At 45.8% G+C, this 10,947-nt stretch overlaps 1 protein-coding gene across 1 annotated transcript; it reads right to left on the bottom strand.

The window, feature by feature from the left end:
- Nucleotides 1-1,203: 1,203 nt before the first annotated feature.
- On the bottom strand, nucleotides 1,204-5,903 carry LOC112892655 (the record flags this gene model as incomplete). The annotated part of the gene is made up of 7 exons (XM_025959789.1): nucleotides 5,550-5,903; nucleotides 5,238-5,370; nucleotides 3,933-4,841; nucleotides 2,947-3,506; nucleotides 2,439-2,856; nucleotides 2,169-2,192; nucleotides 1,204-1,580 (listed from the first exon to the last, which is right to left on the bottom strand). Coding segments are annotated over exons 1-7 (2,775 nt in total), but the record flags the coding sequence as incomplete, so codon positions are not given.
- Between the last annotated feature and the right edge of the window lie 5,044 nt (nucleotides 5,904-10,947).

The following is a 10,947-nucleotide window of genomic DNA, read 5'->3' as shown; positions in this document are numbered from 1 at the left end:
CCACACCAAGTACAACCATTCCCAGAGAGAAACACTAGTTATGTGACCACACCATAACTTGCCCAATACCGTGGGCACGGGCTATTCGAATAGATTTTAACTCTGCAGAGGTGTGCAACTTTACCCACAGGTGGGGTACCACAGCACGATCACTGATATGCTCACGTCTAGGCAGCACGTGTAGCAATTTGTTGTGGCCCGATCTTCTCGTAAGATCTGCGAACTTGATAAATTGTCGCTGCGTGACCTGGTGAAGAGGCAGCGCACCGCGAGGCTGTCCACGCGACAAACTACCGAGACAATCACCCTTCCACGTAACAACGTAACAGCCCACGCAATCATGCCCTATAGACGTGAAGGCACGAACTGGGTGAACCGCAGTTCGGCGTTCTACAACTCACTCAGGAATCGAAAGAACAAATGTTGCAAGCCTCTCAAGACTCACGCATAAACAAAACTCCACGAGTTGTATATTCTGAATTCAATAAAATAAGATCTGACTTTTCATTGTCTAGTACAAGATATATATAGAGATAGGGGCGTTCAGCTTTGAGTAAATGGCTGCATGCGCATGCTCTAGTGGATTTCGTGGCTGGTTCGCGCGTCTTTCAGCTTCTGGCAGCAGTTACTAAAATGAGCATAACTCCTTATTAGGATATCCAAATAATGAATCGTTTGATGGACTGGAAAGTAGACTTGAAGACGCTTCCATCCACTTATTGAACACCATCTAACTCCTTGTATTCTGTCTGCAGTGATGCATGGAATTCGTACCATGTGTCAGTCATCTAGCTTCTGGTTGCATTCCCATGCTAAGGTGATGAACCTCCATTTTATTCATGCACACCATAGGCTTCTTGGTTCAGATGTCCAGAGGCTTGAATCCATCTTGATCCCATGCTGGTTCATACACTCCATCATTCCTAAGGACATTGAAACAAGAACTCAAAAGCATAGGCTCATTCAACATAGACTGATTATTAAACATAAGGTTAGCGTTCACCTGAGAATGAATTTCCTTCTGCAATTGTTTAGCTCTACTCCTTGTAATTGGACCAGCTATATCAAGTGGAGTTTCATTTGAAGATGATGAATGGTAGGCATGTCCTCATTAGCCTCCCCCTCTTGAGAAGGAGTCGTCCTCGACTCAGGCTCACCAACAAATGGAAGCAAGTCTTTGACATTGAATGTTGTACTCACATTGGAATATTCAGGTGGCAGCTCAATTTTGTAAGCATTATCATTTATCTTTTGGAGAACCTTGAACGGACCATCACCCCGAGGAGATAACTTACTCTTACGCTGTTGGGGAAAGCGATCCTTTCGTAGATGCAACCATACAAGATCTCCTGGCTGAAATGTAACCTTCTTCTTACCTTTGTTTGCTTGCTTTGCATATTGTGCTGATTTCTTCTCAATATTCTTTCTTGTCTCCGCATGTAACCGCTTGATAAAGTCTGATCTTTTTGTGGCATCCAAGTTAACTTGTTCCTGTAATGGTAAAGGCAAAAGATCCATGGGAGTATGCGGTTTAAACCCATAAACAATTTCAAATGGACAAGAGTTTGTTGTAGAATGGACTGCCCTGTTATAAGCAAATTCGACATGTGGAAGGCAGTCTTCCCAGAGCTTCAAATTCTTTTTCAACACAGCACGCAACATGGTTGACAAGGTACGGTTGACAACTTCAGTTTGCCCATCCGTTTGTGGATGACAAGTGGTTGAAAATAACAACTTGGTGCCAAGCTTAGCCCACAATGTCTTCCAAAAGTAGCTGAGAAATTTTGTATCCCGGTCTGAAACAATAGTCTTTGGAACTCCATGTAAACGAACGATCTCCCTGAAAAACAAATCAGCAACGTGTGAAGCATCATCGCTCTTATGACATGGGATAAAATGTGCCATTTTAGAAAAGCGATCTACAACAACAAAAATAGAATCCCTCCCCCTCTGAGACCGAGGTAACCCCAGAACAAAGTCCATAGATATATCTTCCCAAGGTACATGTGGAATAGGTAATGGAGTATATAAGCCATGGGGATTGAGGCGGGACTTAGCTTTCAAGCAAACGATGCAGCACCCAACATGCCGCTGGACATCACGTCGCATATGTGGCCAAAAGAAATGATCAGAGAGCATGTCCAATGTCTTTTTGACACCAAAATGACCAGCTAGTCCACCTGCATGTGCTTCTTGCAAAAGAACTTGACGAATCGAACAAGCTGGAATGCATATTTTGTTAGTCCGAAACAAGAAGCCATCATGCACATAATATTTATCCCAACCTTTTCCATCAATGCAACGAGAGAAAGGCTCTTTAAATTCAGCATCAGCAGCATAAAGTGTTTTAATGGATTCCAAACCAAGCACTTTTGTATCTAGTTGTGTAATCAACGCACATCTTCTAGACAAGGCATCGGCAACAATGTTATCTTTACCACGCTTATGTTTGACAACATAGGGAAACGTTTCAATGAACTCAATCCATTTAGCATGTCGACGGTTCAGCTTGCCTTGACTTTTAAGATATTTCAAAGCTTCATGATCAGAATGGATTACAAATTCTTTAGGTAACAAGTAATGTTGCCAAACTTCCAAAACACGAACTAAGGCATAAAGCTCTTTGTCATAAACCGAGTAATTCAGATGTGGACCATTTAACTTTTCAGAAAAGTAGGCAACAGGTTTACCTTCTTGCAGCAGTACACCTCCTATGCCAATACCACTTGCATCACATTCGATCTCAAATGTCTTACCAAAATCAGGAAGTTGTAGCAGCGGTGCTTCACAAAGCTTTGTTTTCAGCTCATTGAAGGCTTGGTCTTGTTCATCTCCCCACTTGAATGGAACATCCTTCTTTGTCAAATTATTGAGGGGTGCAGCGATCATGCTGAAATCTTTAACAAAACGCCTGTAAAAACCTGCAAGACCATGAAAGCTTCGAACTTGGCTCACATTTACCGGTGTAGGCCAATCCTTTATTGCTTTAACCTTCTCTTCATCAACCTGAATACCATCTGCGGAAACAACAAAGCCAAGGAAAACAACACGGTCTGTGCAAAAGGTGCACTTAGCAATGTTGCCATACAATTTCTCTTCCCTCAAAACAGCAAGTACTTGATGGATATGATCAAGATGTTCATCAAATGATTTGCTATAGATCAGAATATCATCAAAATAAACAACAACAAACTTGCCAATGAAAGCTCGTAAAACATGATTCATTAAGCGCATAAAAGTTGAAGGAGCATTTGTCAAGCCAAATGGCATCACAAGCCATTCATAGAGACCAAATTTAGTTTTAAACGCTGTTTTCCATTCATCACCAAGTTTCATGCGGATTTGATGATAACCACTACGCAAATCTATTTTGGTGAAAATGATAGAACCACTCAATTCATCTAACATGTCATCAAGTCGTGGAATGGGATGGTGATATCGAACAGTTATAGCATTGATAGCACGACAATCAACACACATACGCCAAGAGCCATCTTTCTTTGGGACTAAAAGAACGGGAACTGCACATGGTGATAAGGATTCACGAACATACCCTTTGTCCAAAAGCTCTTTTACCTGTCGCTGAATTTCCTTTGTTTCTTCAGGATTGGTGCGGTAGGCTGGACGATTTGGAAGCGAAGCACCTGGTACCAAATCAATTTGATGCTCAATTCCACGGAGTGGAGGAAGTCCAGCTGGTATCTCATCAGGAAAAACATCTTCGAAGTCCTGTAAGAGATCAAGAACAACACTAGGCAGCGATGAAGGTAAATCGTGAGTTGAAAGTAGGACCTCCTTGTGCAAGAGCACAAAGAATGGGGTTGTGGTGTTTCTCACTTCTCTCAAATCACTCTTGCTCACAAAGAGACACTCAGTGTGGCGTGGCTGTTTAGGATTGGCATGAGGATTTATGTGGCTGGATGGGTTAGAACTCTCTCCCTTACTTGGGTTGGGGGTCTCACTCAATTTTCTTTTGTCTGATTCCTCTCTTTTCTTGCGAGCCATATCTGAAGTATGTATCTCCTCTGGAGATAATGGAACAAGAACCACCTTCTTGTCATTGTGAATGAAAGTGTATTTGTTAGACCGTCCAAAATGCACTGAGTCCACATCAAATTGCCAGGGCCGACCAAGCAGCAAATGGCATGCTTGCATGGGGACAATATCACAATCCACCTCTCCATGATAATCACCAATGGAAAATGACAAACGAATCATGGCTGAAACCTTAACTATCCCGGAATTATTCAGCCATTGCATATGGTACGGATGTGGATGGCGACGTGGCTGCAAACCAAGCTTCTCAACAAGCAAAGCACTAACAATATTATTGCAGCTCCCACCATCTATGATGAAACGGCACACTTGGCCTTGTACTTTGCATCGGGACTGAAATAAATTATGGCATTGTCCTTGTTCCGCAGCAACAAACTGAGTGGAAAGAACTCTCCTAACCACCAAAGAAGGAGATGGTGTATTCATTGTAGAAGGCTCGAAATCAGGAAAATCAGCAAGCAACTCATCAAAATCAGCACTAGTAATCTCGTCAGAAGATGGAGAAATAACATCTTGTAACATGTCATTGTGAGCAAAAGTTGAAATAGGTTGAATTGCTAAACAATTCAGACCTAGCTCAAATGTACCATCCTCTGCTGAATACTCACAAGTGTCAAGATTAAAATCTGAAAATACATTGGTAAGCTCATCCTCCTCTTCACTTTGTGAATCATAAGAACCATCAGCAAGGGCAATAATAGTACGACGATTGGGACATTCAGCTTGTTTATGCCCATGACCACCACACTTAAAACACTCAATCTTGCTTGTCTTGCGTTGGGTGGCTGCAGTAGAAGAAGTGGGCTGATTTGAACTCACAGCTTTACCTTTCGTATCCAATTGTTTGGAAGAAGGTGGAATGGATCTATTTGTTCCACGAGATGAGGATTTGGGCGTTGCAGCTCCTTGCTGTTGGAATTGAGGAGTGACATCCCCTTGCTGTTGGGAATGACGCCATGAAGCATTGTATTTGTAAGACGTAGCAACTTGTCGTTCAGCCCTCTTTGCAAAATGAACCAACTCAGTGAGACAAGTGTAATTTGTCATATCCACTTTATCAGCAATGGGTTTATTGAGGCCAACCAAAAACCGAGCCATTGTTGATTCCTCATCCTCAGTTATCCCTGTACGAAGTAAGCACATTTCCAATTCCTGAAAATATTCATCAACACTGCGAGTACCTTGCACAAGACGTTTCAGTTTCAAATGTAGATCACGAGAATAATATGCAGGAACAAAACGACGTCTCATTTCCCTCTTCATGTCTTCCCAAGTTATACGATCATGCCCAACTCTTTGATATTCAGTACGGACCTGATTCCACCAAGTTATGGCATAACCTTTAAACTCAATGGCTGCAAGCTTTGCCTTCTTTTCAGCAGGGTATTCATACAAATCAAATAGTTGCTCCACTTTGGTTTCCCATTCAAAGTAATCATCAGCATTCTCCTTGCCGCTGAATGGAGGAATGGACACTTTAACCTTGCCCAAACCATCATCATTGTGACGTCGTTCATGATGACGTCGACGGTGATCACCATAACGACCACGGGCTCCAAAACGGCCAAAGTTATCACCACCATGATCATCATATGCACCACGGCGACCATAAGGATCACCTCCATGTTCAGCACTATAATTTGAAAATGTTTCAGCATCAAGATCAGGAGGATGCCCAACAGGAACACGTCGTGCACGACCAAAACCAGCAGCAAATCCTCGGCCACGGCCACCTGCAAAGTTATCAAAACCAGCAGCGAATCCTCGGCCACGACCACCACCACCGCCACCGGCATGTTGATCATCATCCTCAATGTGTTCATCATCATGAGGTGGATGCTCCCCATGTTGCTGCTGTAGTGATCGTTGAAGCGCTTGCATCCCTTGCATCAATTGTTGCATTTGTGCACGCACTTCCTGAATTTCTTGTGCAGACACAGTGTGAGAAGGGGAATCTTCATTTCCTGCCATGTTAGTAACAAAGAGAGAGAGTAATAGGACAAAATATATGTGGAATCACTCCCTCACCACTTACAAAACAAGTTCTTTCTCTCCCTGAAAAGAGCAAGAACCGGGGCTGCAATTTGTAGTGGAAGAGTGATTGTAACAGCAACGATGGTGCAACAACTCACGGTGCGTTTTAAGTGGAGCTTGGTGGGGTAATATGTAAGTGGAATGCGCTGATAAATGTAGTTATGCAAAACCGAATAATAATCCAAGAACACAAGTCTAAGTTGCTGAATATAAAGGAAAAGATGCACAAAGAAAGGAACACGATGTAGGAAGTGGATAGATGAACACCAATTGCACCAAACGAAACTTGTTGCTGCCCAAACCCCTTTTTGGTGTGCTGAACACAATTCTCTTTTATTTCTTTTCTTTCCTTTTCTTTTTTTTTTGAACAAGAACTCGTTGTTTTCAGTCCTTCTTTTGACCAATATACATCTTTTCTTTTAAGATTTGTGACAACACAGCAAAACTTTCAACTGAGGGGCGCACAAGGATCAACCAAGGTGGATGGTGCAGCACAAAAACAAGAAACTCGGAAGGGGAATATGTGGCGGGTAGAAAACAAGGGTGGGACGGGTGGGTATATTTTTTTTTGTTATATATATGCAGCAAGCAAAGACGATCAGATCAAGGATGGGATGGAACAAAGATAACAGCTAGAACAATGAGGGGAAAAAAAAATTCAGCAACTAGACAAATCTTAAAGGATTAAAACTCGATAAAGCAAACTACAAAATCAGTAGCACGTATGAATTTGGGCTGTAGGTTTTCTTTTTGGCTATTAGTGGACAGTAGGTATATAAAATCTATCCTACCAGAAACAAGAACAATCCTACTGAGGAAACGGAGGCTGTGATACCAGATGATATGCTCACGTCTAGGCAGCACGTGTAGCAATTTGTTGTGGCCCGATCTTCTCGTAGGATCTGCGAACTTGATAAATTGTCGCTGCGTGACCTGGTGAAGAGGCAGCGCACCGCGAGGCTGTCCACGCGACGAACTACCGAGACAATCACCCTTCCACGTAACAACGTAACAGCCCACGCAATCACGCCCTATAGACGTGAAGGCACGAACTGGGTGAACCGCAGTTCGGCGTTCTACAACTCCCTCAGGAATCGAAAGAACAAATGTTGCAATCCTCTCAAGACTCACGCATAAACAAAACTCCACGAGTTTGTGTATTCTGAATTCAATAAAATAAGATCTGACTTTTCATTGTCTAGTACAAGATATATATAGAGATAGGGGCATTCAGCTTTGAGTAAATGGCTGCATGCGCATGCTCTAGTGGATTTCGTGGCTGGTTCACGCGTCTTTTCAGCTTCTGGCAGCAGTTACTAAAATGAGCATAACTCCTTATTAGGATATCCAAATAATGAACCGTTTGATGGACTGGAAAGTAGACTTGAAGACGCTTCCATCCACTTATTGAACACCATCTAACTCCTTGTATTCTGTCTGCAGTGATGCATGGAATTCGTACCATGTGTCAGTCATCTAGCTTCTGGTTGCATTCCCATGCTAAGGTGATGAACCTCCATTTTATTCATGCACACCATAGGCTTCTTGGTTCAGATGTCCAGAGGCTTGAATCCATCTTGATCCCATGCTGGTTCATACACTCCATCATTCCTAAGGACATTGAAACAAGAACTCAAAAGCATAGGCTCATTCAACATAGACTGATTATTAAACATAAGGTTAGCGTTCACCTGAGAATGAATTTCCTTCTGCAATTGTTTAGCTCTACTCCTTGTAATTGGACCAGCTATATCAAGTGGAGTTTCATTTGAAGATGAGTGAATGGTAGGCATGTCCTCATTAATCACCTTAGTGTCGGTGCAGATCCCAACAAAGCCATTACCCACCTTAGCTAAACCTGACTAGCCACCACGGGATCCATCAAGGGGTCATTCGACCTATCTCCGAGGTTTAACCGGGGCATAAGTCACACAGAGCTTATCCCTTCTCCTTGATCACCCGTTGCTCTCAGCTCTCCTGATGGCTATCAGACTAACTAGTGGGGTTTATGCTAAGCCGTTGCCCATACAACGGTCAAGTGGTTTGCACGACAGGAAGCTAGGTGAGATGACACATCAACTCGGTCCTTAGGGGTGACAAGATGGATATCTCCCTTCCTTGCTCAACCACACAGGTATGAGCACACCAACGGCAATTCACACAGAAATGCCATCCATCCCGTCTAACTCATCTTTCAAAACCACATTTTATCTCTTCCCACACACACACACGTTTTTATTTATAAAACAGGTGGTCAAGGAATAATCATCACAAAACAAGGGGTGGTTATCGCAAAACAAGGGTGGCTATCCTACCATGTATTCTCAAGCAAAACCATGCATTTTTGTAAAATAGGCCAACGGGTTGTGTTCATAAAAACTAGGGTAGAAACATGCATCAAAGGGCGGGATCGAACTTGCCATCCTCAAATCCTTGCAGGAGGTCCTGACCGAAGCACTGTCCCTCGGGTTCGGGGTCGCAAAACTGGTCCTCGTTCACTTGATCACGGTCGGGACCTTTCTCGTTCACTCCGTGTCCTATGACGCAAACAAACAGGCACACAATCAAGCGAAAGAACTAAAAGCTTTTATCGTTGAGCTTGAATCGAAAATAATTTAGTTATGGAGATAGGGGTAATATTTTTGGGTGGTTTCTTAATGGCATGGTTAGAACTATACTAGAAAGGGCGTGGTAAAGTTTCGGGTTGATCGGAGATCGTTTGGTACATGAAATGATAAGTTAACGGGGTGTTAGGGTCTAAACAAGGGCCCAGGGGCTCATTTGTAAATGGTTATGAAACGGAAAAGGACTTGGTTATAAATTTCAGAAACATTTGGGGCATAACAGAAAGGTGCAAGGGTTTATTTGTTATTAGATTTGTATGGTGAAGGGTGTATTTCGGATTATCAGAAAGGACAGGGTTTCTTTTGCAAAAGAATGTAAAGGGTGGAAGGGCTCTTGAAGGAATAGGGGAAAGGGGAGGGCCTAGGGGCAAGTTTCCCCTTTCTTCTTCCTCCCATCGGCAGAGAACAGAGGAGGGGAGGGAAGGTCCGGCGCCTGGCCGATTCCGGCGGCCCAGGGCGTGGCGGCAGCCGGGGTTAGGGGCAAAAGAGAGAGGGGGGCAAGGGGATTCCATCCCCGGCCTCACCTTGGACCGAGATGGAGCGAGGGGGCGTGCCCACGGGAGCAGGAGGCGGCGGCGCTAGGCGGCTCGGCGTGGCGGCGTTGGGGGCTAGGAAGGCGGCAGGCGGTGGCGGTGGAGGCCGTGGGGGAAGGGTGAGCGGGGCGAGGGCCTATTTATAGGCGGAATGAGGCGGTCGGGAGGAGGGGGCCGTGTGGTGGCCGGTCGTCGAGCTCGGCGGGCGCCATTAATGGCGTTCGGCTGCTTGCGGCCGTCGTGGAGCGGCGTGTGGTGCACGTGGGTGCAGTGCGAGTCACAGTGCGGAGCACGGCAGCAGCAGCGCGCGCGGCGGGTGGCGCGGCAGGCGACGGGCGGCGCGGACACGCGCAAGGGAGGGCGCGCGCGTGCACGCACGGCGAGGCGCGGGCTAGGGGCGGGGGTGCGAGCGGCGGGCGGCACGGCGTGGCGCACGGCCACGCGTTGCGCGTGCGCGTCGCGGAGGGAGGCCGGGGCAGGGCTCGTGCGCGGCGTGGGCAGGACCGGCGCACGGCCGAGCGGCGCTCGGGAGCAGAGGAAGGAGAGAGGAGAAGGGATGAGAAAGGAGGAGGAGGGAAAAGGAAGGAAAGAAAAGGGAGGGAGGGAAAAAGAAAAGAGGAGGAAAAGAAAAGAGAAGGAGAAAGAAAGGAAAATGGGGAAAAAGAAAGAAGAAATGGTGGAAGGAAAAAAGGGAAAGAGAGAAAGGGAGAAAAAGGGGTGACGCGCGCCGGCGATATTCGCGGCGGCTACCGCGGCTGGTCGGCCACGCACGCGCGACGTTCGTACGTTGCTCGAGGAGAAAAAAAGGGGGGGGGCGTGACAGCGGTCGGATTCGGGTGTCGGTTCCGGGTTCAGGGGAATTAGGGCTTCGATAAAAAGGTTTCTGAAAAAGATATTTTTAGCGTGTGATTTCTTTGGTAAATTTTTCTAGGATGTCACATTTATCCACTGGCTTCTTGTTCTTCTTGCCGCCACCAGGATTGCTAAATGTCCTCCGGAGGTGGTAGCAATCAATTGCCGCATGATTGGCACCTAGATGCCCTGGGCATTTCTTCTGTAGGAGCTTCTCGAACTCTTCCTGCGTCGTTGTCTTCTTGCCTCGCGATGGACGATCCACAGTTGTGATGAGATCATCTGGCTTGTCTTTCGGGATGGACCCGAGTAGTCCCGCTGGCTCTTGTCGTTGCGGTTGTCATTTGGATGCCTCAAGTTGCTATCATTGCGCCTCGGGAACCACTCCCGCATCTTTTCTTCCTGCTCAGACCAGTCGTGCATCATATCACAAAGCCCTGCAACAGTTTTCAGTCTGTTCCGCCCAAAGTCTCTGTAAATGCCTAGGTCGGTGATGCCGTTGTAGAAGCAGTCGATGATGTCTTCCTCCGAGATATTCGCAATGCTAGCACGGACGTCGAAGAAACGGCATGTATAGGACCGTAGGAGCTCGTTACGTTCCTATTTACATTGAGCAAGATCGTGACGAGTACCTGCACGAGTAATCGCCCCCTGGAAGTTGTTGATGAAAACCTTCTTGAGCCGCTCCCAGGAGTCGATCGAGTTGTTGCTGAGGCTCTCCAACCACGTGAGCGGCGCAGGGTCCAAAGCCATCGGGAAGTAGACAACCTTGGTGATGTTGGAGCCTCCTGCGACTTCAATGGTGGTGGAGTAGCAATGTAGCCATTGCTGAGGAGCTTTCTTGCCAT

Source organism: Panicum hallii, chromosome 5 (genome assembly GCF_002211085.1).
Source record: "Panicum hallii strain FIL2 chromosome 5, PHallii_v3.1, whole genome shotgun sequence".
Lineage (NCBI taxonomy): Eukaryota > Viridiplantae > Streptophyta > Magnoliopsida > Poales > Poaceae > Panicum > Panicum hallii.
The sequence above is the reverse complement of the archived record's forward strand: the minus strand, read 5'-3'. Positions and strand labels throughout refer to the sequence as shown.